The sequence below is a fragment of the Gigantopelta aegis genome, chromosome 3 (assembly GCF_016097555.1).
Source record: "Gigantopelta aegis isolate Gae_Host chromosome 3, Gae_host_genome, whole genome shotgun sequence".
NCBI lineage: Eukaryota > Metazoa > Mollusca > Gastropoda > Neomphalida > Peltospiridae > Gigantopelta > Gigantopelta aegis.
In genome coordinates, this window is record NC_054701.1 from 67,975,703 (window position 1) to 67,997,694 (window position 21,992).

General features: G+C 36.1%; 1 protein-coding gene and 1 long non-coding RNA gene across 3 annotated transcripts in view; one reads left to right on the top strand and one right to left on the bottom strand.

The window, feature by feature from the left end:
* LOC121368867 (PR domain zinc finger protein 15-like) overlaps positions 1-21,992 on the top strand; it is a 27,311-nt gene continuing 5,319 nt past the window's right edge. For both annotated transcript variants that reach the window (XM_041493624.1, XM_041493623.1), the window contains exons 1-3: positions 1-119; positions 17,684-17,890; positions 18,749-19,875. In XM_041493624.1, the coding sequence (XP_041349558.1) occupies positions 17,769-17,890; positions 18,749-19,875 (1,249 nt within the window). In that variant the 5' untranslated portion in view covers positions 1-119; positions 17,684-17,768. The remainder of the gene's footprint in view (positions 120-17,683; positions 17,891-18,748; positions 19,876-21,992) is intronic.
* LOC121368868 overlaps positions 6,441-21,992 on the bottom strand; it is a 27,335-nt gene continuing 11,783 nt past the window's right edge. The window contains exon 3 of the long non-coding RNA XR_005957531.1: positions 6,441-6,733. This is a non-coding gene — a long non-coding RNA (uncharacterized LOC121368868). The remainder of the gene's footprint in view (positions 6,734-21,992) is intronic.

Below are 21,992 nucleotides of genomic sequence, written 5' to 3' on the forward strand. Positions count from 1 at the left end.
GAGGGAAATGTTGTACACAAACGAATGCCTTTAGAGAAAAAAATTGAGTTGTAGAAATTGTATTTTCTTTTAATATCATTAGTTTTGTTTTGCTGAATTCCAAATCATTGTGTGGGCAGGTAAATAATTAGGTTTTATTCACAATGTTTTAATAATAATTTATTATTTCAAGATGCAGTGATGTAGTGAAGAATCAGTCTGAATCAAGGCGCACTTTTGAAGTGAACTGTGATTCGTGTGAAGTTGCCTGTACTCGCTGTAGTACTAATAGTATCGCTCACGACTCTGGAGTAGGTCGCTGACGTTCGAGAACTAGACCGACACTTGGACTGTCATTCTGCAATAATTGGGGATTTAATTATTATTATTATTTTTAATATATGAGGTGTCAGTAAAATCATACTGTTGGTCATTTTATTAAAAACAATTAGGGACCAATTTAAGACTTGTTCAAGTTGTTGAACTTGTGGCACCATGTTTCAAACGTATCGCAACTGAAATAGTGCAACAAATGGACACACAAACCAAAAATATATGACCTACTGTACTCACTAAATCCTGATTGAAGTGCTTGTGTCATTATTAACAAAATACATCTTCCAACAACAACCGTCAAAAGTCCCGGCCAGTTTAAATAGGGCCTATGCTACATAGAGGGAAGCAACTCGCCATTCATGTTAAGAAACATATTGACATAATGTGGCCCATGCACTATAGGGACAATCTTCTCGTTCCAGCCAGTGCACCATGAGTCATGACTGGTGTATCAAAGTCTGTGGTATGTGCTATCCTGACTAATAGATAATATATAAGACCCCTTGCTACTAATGAAAAAAGGGTCAGGATGTAGCTCAGTCGAATGAGGGGCTTGTGTTGCAGGATCGAACCACCATGGTGGATCCATCCAACTGATTGGCATTTTTCTCGAACGTTCCAACCAGTGTGCCACAACTGGTCAAAGGCTGTGGTATGTGCTTTCCTGTCTGGGAAAAAGCATATAAAATATCCCTTGCTGCATTAAACAAGCTTTCATTTCATATGTTTATGTGCAGAGTGAAATAATGTTTAGTTGTCACAAGCTTTAGCGAGTGACAATGAAAGTTATTTCACAAGGGAAATAAACAAGATACAAAATGGTAGCAAGTTTAATATCCTAAAAGCAAGAACCGATTAAGTGACGAGTGAACTACGACACCAAATGAGTCGGTGACTTGACGTCTGTTGTTTGATTTTGTTTTTGAAATAGGATTACAGGGCATATAATTTGAATTTTTCAGACAACCCATATGTCGTTTGTGTGGTTTTTAGGGTTGGGTACCGTGAAAAAAACGTACCACGGTATACCACATTTTTTTTTAATGTACCACGGTATACCACATTAGAAATGACATCATATTAATTACTGCGAATCCGTGATACAATAATTGCTCAACATACAATGTCATCTATGTGCCTTTGAACTTAGGGCCAAACAGATATGACATACTACAATGAAATACCTACCAGTAGAGATTTTGACTGATGTATGTATGTATGTATGCCCACAAATGACTGTCAGGTCAGATGTCGGGAATTAACGTGCTTATATCAATTTAATGTTCAAGCACGCTCGTTGTGAGCACGATTTCTGACTAGGGCCGGAAATCGTGCTCACAACGAGAGGGGTGGGGAGAGTGTTAGTAAAAAAAAAAAAAAAAAAAAAAAAAAATTAAAAAAAAAATTTAAAAACGTTTATACATTTGATTAGATAAAAAATTAAATAAACTTTATTTACAAGGAAGTTAAAAAGTGTTTATACAAAGGGTTAAAAAGGGTTTCTACAAATGATTATGTAAAAAGTAGAATATTGACAATAAAATATGTCTGGTTAATCTGGTATTTATGTCGGAGGAGAGTAGACAGGAAGGTCTGCCCCATTTTAATTCATTTCCCTAGGCCGTCCCGTCCACCACCTCCAGCATAATGGCAATGTTAAGAATTGGAAAATGGAGATTGATGAATGACATCTCCATGTTAACCATAACATGAACCCGCATAAAACTATGTGATTGGTGCTGTGACTTAACTTAAGTCAAAAGAGCTATCACCTAACTTTTAACATCCATTTAAAACAATGAGAAGAATAAAAAAAAATAACAATAAAACAATAATAATAAGAAAGAAAAAAAAAGAAAAAAATTATTTTTTATATAAACATGTCATAGTAGTAAATTAAAAGGTGTTAATGTAAGTAGAAAGGGAAAAGGTGGATTATATTTTAGTGTCCAGTCATATAAAAGTAAAGTAAAATTGTGGGCAATATTAATGTTAAACCCCCTCTGGAATCCCAATAAGGATACCAATCCATACGAGATGTAGTTCCAATAGGGGTCACATAATTATTAAAATACCTAAAATAATTTTGTTTTTATTAATCACATAATATGGTTAAGAACAAAAGTCAAAAAGTTAAAACGTATAAGGATTACTTTGACTGATTCAGTTTACACTCTATATATATTTCCCTCTAAAGTTGAGTAACCATTAAGCAGGACTAAACATCTCATTTAGAGAATAGCTAATACTTGTAGATAGAATATAGTTGTAAAGTCTTGTTGTATTTTAAGACCTTATAATGTAAATGAAATAAACATAACAGATGAATAAATTCTGTAGTTATCATTTCAGTTGAACTGGAAAAATAATGAAAATGACAAAGTTTAAACGAATGTATTCTATTATCACCATTTTAATTATACCAGTAGCTATTAACTACCAGTAACTTTTATTTTGCTACTTTTATTTCAGTTGATGACCCAGGCAAACGGGTCCCTTTATGTTTTCATTTTGCTACAATGTATTATTGTTCATGTTAGTTCAAGTTAAATCGTCTTAACATCAATTTAGTTTCAAGAATAAACAAACTCCATAAACCTTTGAATGTTTGAATAAATCATGTCAATTCCAGTCATTATTATCTGGATTACTGAATTTATTTCATGTTCTTGTTTAGAAACATTAGTGATTAATATGTAAAATATTTGTTATCGCGAACTCAAATATTATCATTGTAATGGTATTTAATGTCAAAAATAGGCATCATTGTGATATTAGAGCGTGAATCTTTGCCTGCCCGGTGGTAGGCAGAAATTCTGTGCATTCGTTATCTCTGACTGAGAGAGCGGCCTTAACTGTCCAAATATCCGTCTAGCTCTAGAACAGCAGAGTAGGCCTTCTTGGGCTAACCATTATGATGGAATGAGTTACTTGAGAACAGGTCCAACCAAACCATCACTGCCTACAGAGTGACAATCAGACATTTGTGACATACGTTTTAAGCTATGTTTACTAGCACCCGTATTTCAAATCGATTTATAATCATTGTTTTGTGTTTTCAACTAGCTATTACTACCTATGTTAATACGTTAAAGTTTAAACAGTGTTGCTGTGACATAGCGTTTATGACTAAAAATAAATTAAAAAAATTAGTAATAAAAAAAATGTTGTTTTACGTAACACTGTTCGGTACACTCACCCACCACCTATAACGCTACAAAACGTATACACCCACCCACCCCTCCAGCGTTACGTAGTATTTGAGTGGCCCCTGATGTCTAGGACGGGCCGTAGCCCAGTGGTAAAACACTTGGTCGAACATGTGGTAGGTCTAGGATCGATCCCAGTCGGTGCCTCATTGGGCTATTTCTCATTTGCGTATGTGCACCATGACTGGAATAGCAAAGGTCGTGGTATGTGCTACTAATGACAAAATGTAGTGGGTTTCCTCTCTAAGACTATATATAAAAATTACCAAACATTTGACATTCAGTAGCCAATGTTTTTTGTTCTGCCTTATATTTTAAAGATAAAAACTGTAACCTGTGCCACCCCACTAGAGGCTCTGCATACGTCCCCAACCCTACAGATATCGTGCCAATTCCACAGGCCCAATGGGCCATATATATAGGCTATGTGCTATGGGCCTGTATCTTTAATCTCTTTGGTAATGAATTCATGTTTATAGAAGAAAAACAATTTAGAAACAAAATGAAAGTCCCCTCCTCCTAACTTATATGTATGTTTTAAACTGAATACTGTTTATAATTGTTTTCGTATCCAACTCAAGATTATAGCCAGTCACCCAAAACAAAGACAAAGAAAACATCATTATATGTTATTGTTCTCAAAACACTGGCGTGTGACCTTCTTTCAGACTTTCACAACTGGGAAAAAAGCTCTTTCAGTTTCATAAATTCATTGCAACGTGATCCGAGACTTTTGTATGTTCCTCTATCAGGGGCGGAGGGATGTATCATGCCAGTCTTAATATTATATCAGTAGACATAGCACCAATAAATTATAACCCCCCCCACTGAATATGTTTAAAATTAAATCTGTAAACTTTGAACAGTTTAACAAATAATGATTGTATATATGTGAGAAACGATATGTAATCCTCATCAACACACCCACTTCAGTAAAATGAACTCAACCATGCAGGGCAGTCCCCCCCCCCCCCCCCCTCGAAAAAAATTCAGAAAGCCTTAAAGAATTTTTTGTTCTTAACTGTTTACGGAGTTTTAGACTATTAAATACTCAGTTCTCCCCCCCCCACCCACACACACCCCAAACAAAATATCCTAGCTACGGCCCTGCCACGTGACCTAGATTTTACATTATCTGATACAACAAAACGCTAGAAACGTGACAAATAAAAAGTAAACCTTGTAGCTAGTAATAAAACATTCAGTATCAACAATGCAACATGTTTTGAACAGTATTTTATATTATTTGATCCTATTTTGTAGCTTTACGAGAAGCAGTTCACCAATGACTGGTCACCCAGCCATGCAAATGGCGCTTATGCATACCGTGAGGCATATCTGTCAAACAAAATTGGTTGAAAGCATGTTTGGTGACTAAAAATCAACATTAAAAAACTTTGTCATGTATTTAAAGGCATACTGTCACAGATTTAAGGACCTTATTTCTCTAAAAATTGATAATAAATAGAAATTACATTAATTGTTGGAAATCAAATCTAGCTACTGCATCACCTTAACTGAACCATGATGGAGTGAAATCCATATCAACCCTCTTGGCAATTTTAGTTTTTGAATTATGGACCATTGCCATAATTCAATTATTTTTTCAAAATATCATTAATAAATGGAGTATGGTGGTTATAAAGATGGTTGAATAAAGTATATTTAGGGTCAAATCAAATTATATTTTGCTCAGGTAATACTTTGTTAGACCATTAAATAGGTCAGTGGTCTGTGACAATATACCTTTAAATATGTAAAAAAAAATAAAAAAATAAAAAATTTAAGAACGTTTTTCATCTTCGGGTGGTGTATGTCACGAAAACGTTCCTCACTGAACGTCGCCCGGAGACAAAACTAGATCCCGAATGTTAATGCCGAGGTGTACATTGTTCGTATTTGGCACAAAGATACACCTCTATATATGTTAAAAAAATAAATGTATGTCAGAGGCGTTTTATAATATATTATTTTTTATTTTTTAACTATCCCCCTCCAAACCTCCCTCAAAGTAACCTTGGCATTCCACCTCAAGTCACTGCTCCTCTCCCCCCCCCCCCCCCCCCAGTGGATTTTCTGGATCCGCCACTGTATGTGTTTTCCTGTCTGTGGGAAAGTGCATATAAAAGATCCCTTGCTGCATTAGAAAAGATGTTGCAGGTTTTCTCTGATGACGAGTCAGAATTATCAAATGTTTGACATCCAATAGCCGATGGTTCTTTAATCGATGTGTTGTCGTTAAACAAAACAAAGCAAACAGTTCTCATTGTAAAATAATGTACACCATAACACTTTTGTTGTAAAACAAAAGAAACAAAAACTTTGTTTCCTATTACTTTTTTGCCTTTGACTTTTTTCCTGACTTTTTTTCCGCGCACGAGGGCGGAGTTGGTTTGCGGTTTGTCTATTTTTGGTTTGTTACAGTGTTTTTTTTTAGTTTAAATGTTTTGGTTTGTTTCTTTTGAAGAGAAGTTGGGGGGGGGGGGACAGTTTTGATGGTGGCAGTCCACGTACAAATTAGATCAAAACATATCGTTGTGAACTGGTTGTCAATATGACTTAATTCAACTCTACTGACAGGTAAAAGTTATATTAGTTAGTTTGCTAACGACATTACAGAGGCGGATCTAGGAGGGTGTGTGTAATATTTTGGCTCGTCCAGGACAGGAAAGGTGTGTGGATGGATAGGAGGGACCGTCTGCACTGGCAGATGCAAGAGAGCACCAGCAGTCCGGCCGTGGCCGGTGACAGGCGGAGTGTGGTATGGTGCTATGGAATTTGGAATTGGTAATATTAGAGCCAAACAACTACATGTATATAGGGTTCTTTTCATGGTCTTATAAGAGTTAAGGTCCAATTAAAATCCAGATATAACTAGAACTAGAAATTCAAATTAAAACAACACAGAAGTTGGAGAATAAACATTTATGTCACGAAACACATAAAGCAAGTTATTCACATTAAGTTGATCGATCGTGTTATTTTTTGCAACACGTTATTGTCCAATTATTGTGTCTTGGGGTGGGGAATCGGTCTTCAACAACTGGAGTACATCGGTAAGCGCTGAGGAGTGACGGCGATACCGCGAGTTCCCTGGATGCGTTGCCGCGCCGTATACCTGCATCTACCTCCAGTCCCTACACGAATGCACTCATTCCCAAAACCTGGAAACGTTTTTCATCTCAGGTGATGAACATTCTTCACCGCTTCTGAAATAAATAGTATGGATTATAATTAAGTACATGTGTATTTATACTCCAGTAAAATAATGTGCTGTACTGGCCACCTTTTTTTAATTGAAAAATACAAGTATTCAATTAAAAAAAGCTGTTACACGCCTGCACCACGGTGAGGTTCAGCACTTGCAGGGGAAGGGCTTCTTTAGGAATGTTTTTATAACAAATTTCAAACAAAAATGACATTATACATGCATGTATGTCTCATCTGGTTTATAGAAAAATTTCTAGGTAATTAATTACTCGAAACTGATCACAGCACAATTAAACATATTCAAGTATGTATGAACTCGTTTGCATTTTCCGATTGCGCTGTTCCAAAAGCAATTGAATAAAAATAAAAGTAATTTATATAACCGTTATATTTTTAATTAAAAAGTGACAGGCCGAACCAATGAGTATTATAAAGTAAAAAAAGTCATAATAAATTATATAACCGTTAAGTTTGTAATTTTGAAGTAACATTATTAATAGTATTGCACACAGACATAACAGTCATTGTGAAATTTACATGATTATTGTTTTCACCTATTTTGGACCCGACCCCCCCCCCCCCCCATATATATACGCATGGTAATTTATTGAGACATACAGATACGTATAATATATATATATATATATATATATATATATATATATATATATATATATATATATATTGTAATTTGATCTGTACCAGTGATACATGGCACGGCACACATGAAATGAATACATCAAATATTAAATATGTGCATTAAATTTTTATTTAAATTTTTATTTGCCGTTTGTTGTGTCACCGGGTACAACAGTTAATCATCTAAAGAAGCCCCCGTCCTATATTATAGGACACATAAAATACAACGTAAAACAATCATTAATTGTAAAATACATAGTATAAAAATACATTCACCGTTTTAAACAGTTATTGTACCACGCTTTGGTGTCGGTCCTTTCAATTTGCATCGTGGTGTATCTATTCAAGAACAAGCGTGTCTAACCTAAATTTCACCGATTGCTGGATGGCTGAAATAAGTTACGCCTACAAGTCGTAGAGTTTAGCTGAAAGTAAATTAGAAAATGGTTTTAAAAAGTAATACTTTCACTAAAAAATTTCCCCCTTAAAAAGTTTTATTTCCATGAAATGCCACATTTAAATCCGTGTTATATACCCACGTGGCCTGGGTATACTATACAAACACATACACATAATAAATAATATACATCTTATTAGAAGAAATGACATCGCAAATTAATAATAATAATGAAAAATAGCTATGTACATCTATTACATGATGGGGATCGGCAAAATCACGGAGGACAGTTATACTAGTAAGAAAATTAAGGAAATATTTTATCTGCAGCTGAAAGGATGATTTCATTAGCGTAAAAGTAAACTAAGTGGAATTGTGTAGACACTGGTAGGCAAGGCAGCTGTTCTGTGTTGGTCCATGTGTTGTTGTTGGAGTGGTCCGCGGTGTCCTCCTCTTCGGTGTCACCAAGTACCGACTACCAGCAGCAAGTATTGGGGGTTTGGGTAGGGAAGGCCGATGTTCTTTTGTTCAGCTTCCCCGGGTGCATTGCAATTGTGTACTCGGAACCGGTATTCTTTTCTCCGGTTCCTTATTAGAGTACGCACTGGGCCATTAAATGGAGGCGAGTGCATTGTTATCATTAGTCAATGCACCCTGTGTACTGATGCAGTGAGCGTGTAGTCTGTGTGTGAATCATAGTTTGTGTTAATGTTGTACTTATTGTCTCAAGTCCCTATTCTAGTGAGTTAAACGGTCATTCATGACCACCCATCCCCCTCCGTCTTTGTATAGCACTGAATACAATGACGGAGGGGGAGTTAAACTAGCCTAGCTATCTAATTTGAAGGGTTAAACCCTTATAGTGTAGGTATTGGTTTAAAAAGCCTAGTGCTTGGCATACTTAACCTTATTACCAGTGCAATGAAGTGAAACTAACAGTGGCAAGTAGCAATTGTATACATATATGCACCAATCTAGGTACTTAGTTTGAAGAATTTTGATTCCCGCCCCCTAAATATAGTATCTTAGTAGGCTTACTTGGTTTGTCTTCAGGCTATCTGGATAGTTGGTTAGCGGTTTTCCTGCATGTCTTTGCTTCTGGAACCCTAGTTGACATACCTTAGTTAGCTAGGATTGAATGCATCAGTAATAAAAAAACAAACATGATACGGGTGCAAAGACAAATTCGTGCGATTTATTTACAGTTAGGTGTAGTGGGGTTCTTGATCCGTGATTGGCTGGATTGGACCAATGAGATTGCTGCAAAAAATAGGCGATACTTAGTGGTGTCCTATCTTGGTTGATTGTCTAACGATGTTGATTGGCTGGTTAATTAGCCAATTGGGTAACTGCGATTGTGATCCTGTCTTAGTGAAGAGAAAAAAAAGAAAAAAAAGCTAATGTTTCGCTAATGGAGGTGATAATATATACCAATTGCCAATCACGAGTTCCAGAACATGAATATATATTTACAGTAAAATAATACGGCTATTGTGGTTAGGTCTGGCTGGTACCCACACTGTCGTCCCCTCGGCATGGAATGTCTATTAGGCCGCGGTGCTTAGGGTCACTATTCCATTTGGGGGTCCGTCCATGTGGGAGTTCCAGCTATTTTGTCAGGTATAAGCCCGCTTTAGTCATTACACCGTTCTCTCCCCGGGTTGGAATACGTGGTCGGTTCGAGTGCGTACGGTCAATGTTCCACCAAGGGAGTCACAGGTGCAACGATTCAAGCATTGTTATATCTAACGGTTATTAAATCATTCGCTACCGTCCCGTCGTTGATCCCCGGGATGGAGTGCTTGTTTGGCCGAGTGCTTAAGGTCGCTCTTCCATCCAAGGGATGTATGGACGACATCTTAGGGTGGCTTCTCATCTCATGAGTCGTGGCTGGCCAGGCAGGCCCCACCTGCTCCCACCCCACCCCTCTATTCCTGGCCCGCTTTACATTCGACAATATTGGCATTGGCACGCCTAGCTTCTCGCTGTGAATGCTATCAGTCGGTTGAGTTCTTAGTGTGGCTATTCCCGGCGAAAACCACAGCGTACCCGCTATATAATTTTAGTTGGTTAGTGTTTTATTACTATCATATGGTCGAGTTCCAGTTTGATCCGATTTATTTTGCTATTTATTTATTTAGTGAATATTTTCGCAGCTTTTAATCGTTTAGTCTGGTAGTGTTTGCGTGCGACTTTCTTTACAAGCAGAACTGTTGATTGCACCTGGTCAGATTTTTTTGGGGAAACGAAATCCATTAAATTTTTTTAAGGCTTTCTGTTTTTCTTCCTCTTATTTTTGAAGACCAGATTATGTTTCTGATGGTGAATTAAGGAAACGTTTTACCTCCAGCTGAAAGGATGTTTCCATTAGCGTAATAGTAAACTAAGTGGAATTGATGGACTTATTATTATTTAAGGTACATGTATTAATTTTAAAGAGGTAAAATGCCCCATTTTTCTGTGAAGCGGTCTTCATTGTTCCCTAAAATATAATTTTTTATTGTTCGATAATATTTTATAAAACTAAGAGCTTTCATAAATTTTGGTAGTTTTTCTGTTTACAACTATATATGTATCTTTTCAGTATAACCAGTATATTTTTTTAAATGCTTTAGCTAGACTTTCACTAACATTGATAATAAACAGACAATATTAATCTGTAAAAAATTATTATTTTCTTCCAGAAACGCCCCAAACAAACTAAATTTAAATATTATTAAAGTTTCGGTTCATTTTCCATTGCAGAGTCACCCCCCAAGGAGTGCATAATCGTAGGGTCGCTACTCCTTTTCAGGGGGTCGGGGTTCGCCTGTAGTCTATTATTTTTTAATGGTATTATGTGGGTGGAGGTGTGGTGGTACCTTGGCCGACCCCGCCTCATAAAGGTGAGTGCATAGTCGTACGGTTGACGTCTTAGGGTGGCTGCTCACCTCATGAGTTGTGGCGCTGGTCGGGCAGGCCCCCACAATTCCTGGCCCGCTTTACATTCGACAGTATTAGCTTTGGCCCGCCTAGGTTCTCGCTGTGAATGCTATCAATCGGTTGAGTTCTTAGTGTGGCGAAAACCACAGCGTACCCGCTATATAATTTTAGTTGGTTAGTGTTTTATTACTATCATATGGTCGAGTTCCAGTTTGATCCAATTTATTTTGCTATTTATTTAGTGAATGTTTTCGCAGCTTTTATTCGTTTAGTCTGGTAGAGTTTGCGTGCGACTTTCTTTACAAGCGGAACTGACAACTTGCCGTCTGTTGATTGCACCTGGTCAGATTTTTTTAAAGAACTTTTTGATTTGATTTGATTTTTTTTGGAGGGGGGGGGGTGACGAAATCCATTAATTTTTTTCTTTAAAGCTTTCTGTTTTTCTTCCTCTATTTTTGAAGACCAGATTGTTTCTGATATGATACCTGACTTGGTCGTGGATAGCACGTCTCACCTCTTTTGTCTGAAGTTGTATTATCTTGTAGAATATGTCCACAAGATCTGGAATTTTTTTAATTTTCCAGTCTGTTTTTAGCTTAACAATGTGATTCATCGACTCAGTTATTATTCTTCCAGTTCAGTGGAATACAATCACTCAGTTTTTTTTACATTCATTAACACCCGGTCGAGGTATTCTTTACACTTAGGGACAAGTGTTTTATCCTTTTGAGATCGGTCATTTTAATGTCGAATACTTGTTCATTTAACGAATTAGTGAGCCCACATTCACCAAAGATATTGGGAGCAGATTTCATTCTGAACGGACACAGAAATTCCATGCTCACTAAAATGTCGCCGAACATTTTCATCAACATGCCTCTGACAAAATATGTGTTTGCTAGAAGGAACGTTTGCTTCAATAGCATTTATTAAAGCCTTTTATTCATCGGTTCTGATAGCAACATACTTGCCAGTTATTTCAAACGGCGTGTTGTTGACATTCCCTTTTTCGCGCAACACGGTTCTTGTGTGGCTCAAAGAATAGTTATATGTAGTTTCGGAGCCATCATATTGAAGGAATACGGGACCTAACATTATCGGCGATGTCGATCTATCGCTGCCGACAAGTTTTTTTTATTTTGGTACACCATCATGGTTACGAAACATTTCGACATTAAATGTATGGTCTATTCCAGTAACACCGTTAGGCGAGTCTACCTTGCAACATGATTTTAAGTCAGCAAACTGTTCATCGGTGTATAAAATTACACTTGGTGGCTTCTTATTGTCTGATCCTATCACTGACCGGACATACTCGTCATTTGTATAAAGTCGATTTAACACCATCTGCATTTCATCGGCCAAGATTGTTTCTGTGTGATCCCGGTTGACGACTTTCTCTCAAGATTTTATCATGCACATGTTTTATTTGTTTTAAGTCACGCGGTACACCAGTTGACTTGTCTAGTCTCATGACATCCAAAACCTCGCTGGGTTTCATGTGTTTAACTTTTTCGGCCACTTGTTCTCTAACGGCGGCGGTAGATCGCACATACTTGCGAGCAGATAGCCGGGCATTGCCATGTAATGGGTTGTAATCTGGAAACGTTCCAATGTACTCCCATAAAGCTACATATTTTTTAGCAACGTCCATTTCCGTGGGATATGATTGTATCCAAGATATTCTTCGTTGGTATTTTGGATCCCACTTTAACTTACAATAGTAGGCTATTTTTATCAAAAGCTCGCCAGATTCCGGCTGCGGGTCTAACGGAACGCGTATTCCTCTAATCGTCTGGCAAAAAACATTCTTTCGCGTTGAAATCGATATATTGAAATACATCGCCATTGGATATGTAGTGTTGTTTCTTCACACTTCCCTTAACCCATACTCCACAATCATCAGTCCAATCTTTACTTTTCTACCCACATTGTGGGTATTATCGGTGAAGAAATACACGTTTTCTTTTAGACCGCGTGGCGCAGACGAAACATTTGTTTGTTCAGTAATAAGACGTCCTATTACAATATCATTGGATAAATATTCTCCGCGGTTTGGCATTCCTATTTTATTTTCGGAATCTGATGAAATGTCATCGAGTTTGTTTTCAAATACTGAATCATTTGAAAGCAATTTCGGCGACGACAAAGGTGTAGTTTCCAGGTTACATTTCTCGAGATTGTCTTCGAAACTACATGTGCTTTTCAGGTGATATTTCTTGTGAGTGTCCTCGAGACCACCGACACTCATACATTGTTTTTTCAAAGGTGTTTCTGTACTACATGGCAGGTAATCGGAGCTATTTTTAATTGAACATTTTCTTTTGCCAAGAGGTGACGCGAGTGGTTCATCGAGAATATCGTCAATACATATCGAATTATTTGGCGATAGCGTTTGAAAGACATTGTCATTTGTTTCAGTCATTTTCATTAATGGAACAAAATGATTAGGTGTCCATATTCGGTTTGGAACAAATTTTTCGACGGATGTCCACATTATGTATGTGGCTGGCAAGGTTTCATTTGTTAAACGCGGCGTGTGCACTGTATTCATGAGGGAAAAGCACAAATCATGCAAACCGTTGACAGGTGGATAACACGACTGTATGTTACGTTCAACCACATTGTAAGCTGCCATCATAGCCCAGCAATCCTGAAAGACGCCGCGTTCAGCAGCACAACGACATGCTTCTTCATATTCGTATGAAAAAAACAGCCAAATTTTTTTTTCTGCTTAGCCAGTTAGTAATGAACTTTATTAGCAACTAGCTCCATACAGGTTTTAACTCGAATTTTATTAGACGCGGATTCATTTTGAAATAGTGTCATTGAAATGGAATTAAAGAGGCAGTTCCCGTCTCCTGTTACTGATACTGGCTTTCTTTGTCCATGTCGCAAGACTAAAATGTTAGAAACTATATCCAGACGCATTTTTGTTGGTTCGGCGGTTCCTGACGTAATATCGTTTTTAACTCTTCTAATCAAAATTATTTCTAATTTCACAGCTTGTTCTAATTCACCGAAGTTAGTCTTACAAGCCGCTGCCTGCAATCGGTCCAAAGAAGATTTAAAGTTGAATGTGCCATCTGCATTCAAATTGCATTTGTCGGAAGATTGACAATGGTCTTAAACTCAGACCTTCACAGCGCTTATGAACCCAGAGTTTGCATTTGACACACTGAACTACTTCACTTGTACATTCTGAAAAACAAACACTACACGGATATTCGGCCATCTCTGTCTACAGGAAATAACAGATGTAACAAATGTGTTATAAATATAAAAAATACTGTACTTTTTTTAAAATAAAAATAAATAATTATTCTACGTTTATGAAAATGATAATTACTGAATTCAGTACAGTAATTGAAAATGAACTGTCATATAAAAGTATAACTAACAACAAAATACATGTACAGATAAATATATTCACCACTTGTGTCGCACGATATAATGAAACATTCAGTCACTCGGTGCCGCCTTTCTGAGCAACTCCGCTAAGTGCTGCAGTCTTTTATCCAGCGGCGACTACATTGTGTATACAGTTAATGAAAGTAATCCCGGATGTGGTTCAATCAACTCTCCAGAAAGTGTGAAATAAAGACAAACACTTGTACTAGTAATCTTGTTTTAATGTTTAAACACCGGTTGTTAAAAACATGTCACCTCTTGTTTTTTTACAAAATGGTTTATTATACTAATTTTTTTTCACAGCTTAACAATACCAGTATGAATGCAGGGCACTAAAAATCCCGACAATGGCAGGGTAGGCTTTGCTGTAGTACAAGAAAAGCTCTCCAGACATTCTAAAGTTTTACCGGCCTCGGTGGCGCAGTGGTTATAAAAAATTATGTTCGTTTTGTACACTTTTTTTTTTTCTTTTTTTCTTTTTTGACATATTTAAATACATGACACTGATAGGCATTAACATTCGGGCTCTAGTTTTGTCTCCGGGTGACGTTCGGTCTCCAGGCTGTGAGGAACGTTTTCGTGACGTACACTGCCCGAAGATGAAAAACGTTATTAAAAATTATTTTCGTTTTGTACACTTATTTTATTTTTTTACATATTTAAATACATGACACTGATGAATGTAGGGCAATTGCTCACCGGACAATTGCTCACCAATAAAGTGAGAAATAGGACAATTGCTCACCTTTAGGTGGGTTTTTTTATTAATAAAATTTTATTTATTATTTTATTAAAAAAATAACAGAATTTTTAGAAGGTACTAGAGTCAGGTAATCGTGGTCACCTTTGATACTTTTCTTTTGTTAATAAAAAAAGAACATAAAACAGAATTTCTAAAGGCACAACTTCAAAGTTGTGTTAATTACACAATTCACTTAAAGTTTTTAAGGTTCCTATAAATAGTATAATTGTTTGTTTAAGGAGGCAGTTACTTCTGACTGATTATGAACATCAAAGCCCTATAACGTGTTTCAGGTATAGGTGTTAATTACTAATTACATTATATTTTTAGGATAACTACTCAATCATTATTGTTGGTTTAGGTAGATCAAACTTTTAGAATTATGTGTTGTTTTTAGTAATTAGTTACTTTTTAGCCTTTTGTCACTACTCTGCAAGACATAACACTTTGACCATCAAAGCTTTAAAAAAGATTTTAAATATCACAAAAAAATAGCTGAACTGATGTACTGAACTTGTTTAAAATATAGCTGATTTATAATTAATTTTGTTATTTTATTTATTTATTTATCAGAGATTCCCACTCCCACCCAACCATTTACACACAACCTAAAATAAAATTTTATTGATAAAAAAAAATCAGCAATTGTGGTGAGCAATTGTCCTATTTCTCACTTTATTGGTGAGCAATTGTCCAGTGAGCAATTGTTCGGTGAGGTATTGTCCGGTGAGCAATTGTCCGTACACCGACACTGATGGGTATTGTTATGCCAGATCCCATGGTTGTATATGCCATATTTCAAGGCATACTGTCACGGATTTAAGGACCTTATTTCTCCAAAAGTAGATAATAAATGAAAATCGCATCAATGTTTGGAAACAAAATCTGACTATTGAATCACCTTAAAAGGACATTCCTGAGTTTGCTGCAATGTTTAAGATGTTATCCACTAACAGAGACTTTTTAACGATTGTAATTAAATATTAAATATATTTTTCTGCATAAAATATTAATGGCTGTGTATTAAACATGTTTCTGATTGTTCTAATATCTGTACTGGGTTAAATTTCGTTTTTTATTTCCGATTTTTTTTTTTTTTCGTACGTACGAAATTATTTGAAGACGAAATCCAGTTTAGGCTTCTTACAAATATTAAGACGACCAGAAACACATTAAATATACAGACACTGATATTCTAAACAAGAAAATATATTTAATATGTAAGTTTAATTGTAGAAATATTGTATTAGTCGGAAACATCTTACAATGCAGCAAACTCGGGAATGTCCCTTTAACTAAACCATGATGGAGTGAAATCCATGTCAATCCTCTTGACAATATTATTTTTGTTAAATTATGGACCATTGCCATAATTCCATATTTTTTTTATTTTTTTTTATTTTTTTTTACAAAATATTAATAACTGAAGTATGATGGTGAATTAGAGTGTTGAATAAAGTACATTTTGGGACAAATCAAATACATATTTTTCACATAATACTTTGTTAGGCCATTTAATAGGTCAGTGGTCTGTGACGTTTCCTTCTTCGGACAGTGAATACAGATTTTGTTATGTACAGCCCGAACATGAAAAATGCGATTTTGTCTAAAAGTATTTTTCCTACATTTATCTTTTTAACATATATAGATGCATTATCCCGAGGTGTATCTTTGTGTCAAATATGAACAATGTACACCTCGGCATTAACATTTGGGCTCTGGTTTTGTCTCCGGGCGATGCCCGGGCTTCCGAGCGGTAAATAGGCTGACCAGAATATTGTGAAGTCAGGAGTTGGCGAATTTCAGCAAAATGTCCGTAAATTCTAAATATGTCGGTGGTAGCGTTTTATAATGAAAGTGACAGTGGTCATGAAGAAAATATCAGGACACGAACGCTGGAGGGAAAGCTGGTTAGAACATTACCATCAAGCACATATGACATACATCTATCTAGGTCAGGGATTTCCCACTGCACACAGTTTTTCATAACATTGATTGGTTTTGCATAACTGACAGACGAACGGCAGAATCGTTTGTGACAAATTTTATGCCTTGAATTAGGTCCAAAATATGGCGACTTTGACTTCCCATTACTGCTCATAACTTGGCAACTTCAGCAGAATTTTGGCAAAAAAAACCTCCATTTCACCATCAAGATAATTCAGTGTTCGAGATTAAACATTTTGGGCAGTATCCCAGTTTGATACTAACATTTCAAAATCTGGTATTCCACCTGAGAATTTAGTATCCAACATAAATGAAATTCATAAATAACATCATAATAAACTTGGATGACCCCCTAGCCTATGCCCCTGTTCTTGGGTGGGGGGAGACTGCTCCTCCTCCTCCTCCCTCCCTCTCTCCACCCCCCCCCCCCCCCCCCCCCCCCCCCCCCCCCCGAGGGTACAGCCCTGCTATAAAAGTGTTTATTTATGTATGTATAATTTTGGCCTTTTAATTTGATAAAATAATCATTAATGAAATTGACAGTATTTGCTCAACTGTTTGAAAACATGGTATCAAAGTGTAAGTTTTTTCCATTTCAGCCAATTCCCCTCTCCCCCCCCCCCCCCCCCCCCCCCCCCATCACACACTCACTGGTACTTACAGCTTGATTGTGAACTGCTTTCATAAGAAAGCTCATGGATTTTCGTAGAAATAGTCAAATGTTTAGCCGTGCACAGCTTGTTGGCTGTTGATGATAAAGTATATCATTTTGTAGCCAGGCCATTTTAATATAATTGGAAATTTTGTTAACTTGGTTTTAGAGTGAGCCCTTTAATTTTTATCCAACTTAAAACATGTAACATGAATGTAGATTTTTCTTTCTTTCAACAGAGGACATGTATTGGGAACAATGGACGTCATCATGTGGAACACAATGCCTGTACATGTATAATAATATTATACTTTGACGCTGGACATGGCAGCAACAGGTGTCATTTTTGTTGAGCAGAAAGTTCTCTTGCAGTTTGCGGAAATACAGCATCTTACACAGCTGGATGCCAACAAACAAATATTACTACTTGTTCAGCTGTTCAATTGGTATGTTTTTGTCCAAGACGTGAGATAAATGATTAAATTGTTGAGATGTAAAATGTTTTACATTTAATTGAAACAGGATTTTAATAGCCATTCTTAGATGCTAAAAATTGAGATACAGTTCTAGAAATTAGACTCAAAATTAGATTTGTGAATGGTGTGAGACAAATGTGAATAAAAATATAAGATATACATTTATGTATATTATCACTTTTGAAAGTCAAGAATGCTTGTTATATCTGAAATACTGTCGAAAGTGAGATACAGCAAAAATTGCTTGTGAACTTGGTCAGGCCAAATAAAACAAATGTGTGGTTCTAGTTACATGTGAGAAAAAAAAAATTAAGGTAGGTAGGTAGGTGATAACTTTTTTTGTTTTAAATTCCTAAAATCTGTCAAACTGGCCTAAGCAAACAGCAATAAAGTAACATTTCAAAACAAATGCTGCATCCTCTCACGGTTTTAAAAATAATTAGGTGGAAAAAAGTTTATGGTTGGTGAAAAACATTATGCTCAGTTGGGTAACCGGAACCACACATTTTTTCATTTAGCCTCATCAAAAAGCATGTGATGCATTTTGGGTGGCATTTGCTGCCTGCTCCATGTCAATTGCGAGACGACTAAGGGCAATGCAGAACAAAATTCAGGTAACCCATTTCATTTTTACATCATAACCATGTAAATGATGTTCCAAATTTAATGTGTAAACGGAGAAAGGGTTGCACAAGACTTGCAGAAATGAAGCAGTCATTCTCGCAATTATCAGAGGCTAGTGTGCAAGAAGCCTAGATTTAAAAGTAAATAAATAAAATACCCTGTTACTAATTTAATTTACTAGAATAATTTTGTTTGTTATTTCAGTGTAAAATCTTTTGAGGTTTATATCAAGGATCCTGAAGCAATTCCGAAACAGTCAGTGATAAAAGACTTCTTCAGCAAACTCTGTACAGTTATAGCTTGTCAGCAAGATGATGCCTTTACTGAGCCTACTGACAAGATTGTTACCAAGACTGAGCCTCTGACTGAGGATGTCTCGGACAATGACTACACAGAACCTGTGGAGGACCTGCCTGAATATGGTCTTCTTGACAACAGTGTGGTGAAGGATGAACTAAACACGATAGCTGTGTCTAGCTCTTCGTGGACTACACCATCATCTACATCTGTCAAACCAGAACTTTCAATGGATATAGCATCCACACTTAATGACACAATCATTGCCATTTCAAATCATGAGTCTGCTTTGATCAGTAGTCTTGCTCTCTCAACAGACACTTCTAGTACTGTTGCCGCTTCGCAGGTTGGTCTTACTGATTTATCTGCATGCACCTCTGCTGCTGCTGTTAATAGCACTGATGAGGATACTGCAGACACAAAGCTGTTCTATACAGAAACAAAGACATTGGTGAGTGGCGTCAGAAGGTCAGCCAGACACACACGCTTACCCGTGAAACTTAATTCTGAAGAGTTTATAGGTCTTCAAGATGCTGCAGCAAAACCAGTGAAGCAAGCTGCTGCTGCAGCAAAATTGGCTGAACATGTAGGAACAAAATCAGCAAAGCAATCAACAACAAAAGCAGTTAAGCAGCTAACAACGAAAGCAGCTAAGCAATCAACAACAAAAGAATTAAAACAACGGGCACTGAAATCAACAAAGCAAACCTTAGTTAAAACAAAACATACCGTGGTTAAAACAGGACAAGATGTGTCAGTATCACCAGAGAAAGCTAAAAAAGCTCCGGCACAGCAGACTCGAGAAGGAAAAGCAGCACCTAAGTCACTAAAGCAAGGTCCAGAGGCTTCCAGTAGAAGAGCTGCACAGAAATCATTGAAATCCGTACGTAAGCGAGTGGGAAGACCAGTAAAACATAAAAAAGCAGCAACTCTGGAAGGTCTGGCTGAAGGAGCACCAGTTGAAAAGCAACCCAAAATATCAAGCACCGAAACCAAAAGCAGCAAGGCTGAATTATTTGCAGAACAAAATACAGGTAAGAAAAGTATGATTTAATTCTCTTTTAGTTGATATTGAAGACAAAAAACTCATCTTAGATTACAAATGTTTGTTGTAAATCCACTACTAGATAGTTTTCAGTTCACCCCAGTCCCATCAATGCAGTAAATACATATCAATCCAACATACAACTATATCTTAGCTTAGTTATATCTTTGAACCTGTTGGGTGAAAACATTTCTAAAGTGGGTTTGTGTCCTGCACCAGATACCATGCATGGTCAGCGTAACTGTTACCAGTGTTAAAAATCTGCTGTAAAATTAAAAAGTTAATTTAAAATCTTTCAAAGTATTCAAGGCTACGAAATGTTAATTTTTAGTAACCCAAATAAAGTTGATTTTATTTTTAAGTATGGGAGAATATATTTGTGAAGAAGTGTTAATTTGTGAAGAATCATTTACATGCTCCGTATGCGGGAGTTAATTATTTTTAAAGAATACACATTTGAATGCATTCTCCAACTTAATCTATCATTCATTAAATTTTGAACGTGACTGCCAAATTAACTGCCATTTTATATTTTTTAAGGAAAAAAATGGTTAAAATGCCAAGGAATATTTTCAAAACTAATAACCTAAAGTAATTAGAAGAGTAACTTCTCAGCAGTAGATGGCTGGCATTGAGCAAGTTACTATCATTTCTGATTTAGTATTCAACAATCTTTGTTGGATTCTATCACTAGTATGAAATTAATATGGGGTCTTGAATTACATATTCATTTTGATGTTGCAGTTGTATGCACATGTAGTCTAAATCATTGTACTTGTTTACAATGCACCCATTGTGTTATTTCTCGTTCCATCCAGTGCACCACGACTGGTATATCAAAGGCTGTGGTATGTACTACCCTGTCTGTGGGATGGTGCATATAAAAGATCCCTTGCTGCTAATCTGAAAGAGTAGCCCATGAAGTGGCAACAGCTGGTTTCATCTCTCAATATCTGTGTGGTCCTTAACCATATGTCTACTTCCATATAACCATAAATAAAATGTGTTGAGTGTGTTGTTAAATAAAACATGTCTTTCTTTCTTTTGTTTACAATTCATGTACAAATTCAGTCCGTTATGGGGTTTAATCCTTGACATGAATGCACAAAATATTCAAATGCATTGTTCTCAGCTTTAAATTCTTGAAGAATAATGTGTCAACAAAGGTATGGATCAAGTTATCTGTTTCAGGTATATATATCAAATATATTTAATAAAATTGTTTTCTTTTAGGCCAATTAAAAAAATGTTTGGTTTCGGTTACCCAACCGATCCTAATTTTTTCTGCCATTATTTTTCTACTTACTGATCTTCAAAACAGAGGATGCAGAACTTAATTGAAATGTTACTTTATTGCTCTTTGCCTATACCATTTTGACAGATTTTAGGAATAAATTTTTTTTTGTACAAAAACACATTATAGCCTACCTACCCTAAAACAAAATTTCACATGTAACCAGAACCACACATCCTTTTTTATTTGGCTTTATTAACAAACCTTTGCTGGCAAGATAACCAATTAAAATATATATGAATTACAAAAGTTATTCTGATTAAGTCTGATCTGGTCCAAAATGTGTTCTGATGCAATTCAGTTGGGCTATATATAAAGAAAAAACACTAATGGATGTAAACTTACGACTCTACATACATACATATAATTAAATTTCAGTTACATTCATTACAATATTATTTATAAAACTATCCCATTGGTCCAGCAGTAGCAACGGGAGTTTGTTCGTTTCTCGATGAATGTAAAAATTACATTGTCAGGGAATGTCATACCTGATGACATCATTTTATATTGGTCATTTGTCTTACTGAGTGTTATTGTTTTAACAACAACAAAAAATTAAAAATTAAATATGAACTTTTAATGTTATTAATAGTAAGTATGTTTCAAATGTAATTATATTGTCTATTATTTCTTTTACGTTCATCTGGGTATGAAAAAAAAAAAATCATCTGCAAACTTATGTGAGAACGGCTTCGCCAGTTCACACAGTTTGTGGATGATTTTTTTTTTTCATACCCCGATGAACATAATAAAAGAAATAACAGACAATCCTTAATTATATTAAATATTAATATACTACTCAAAAGAAT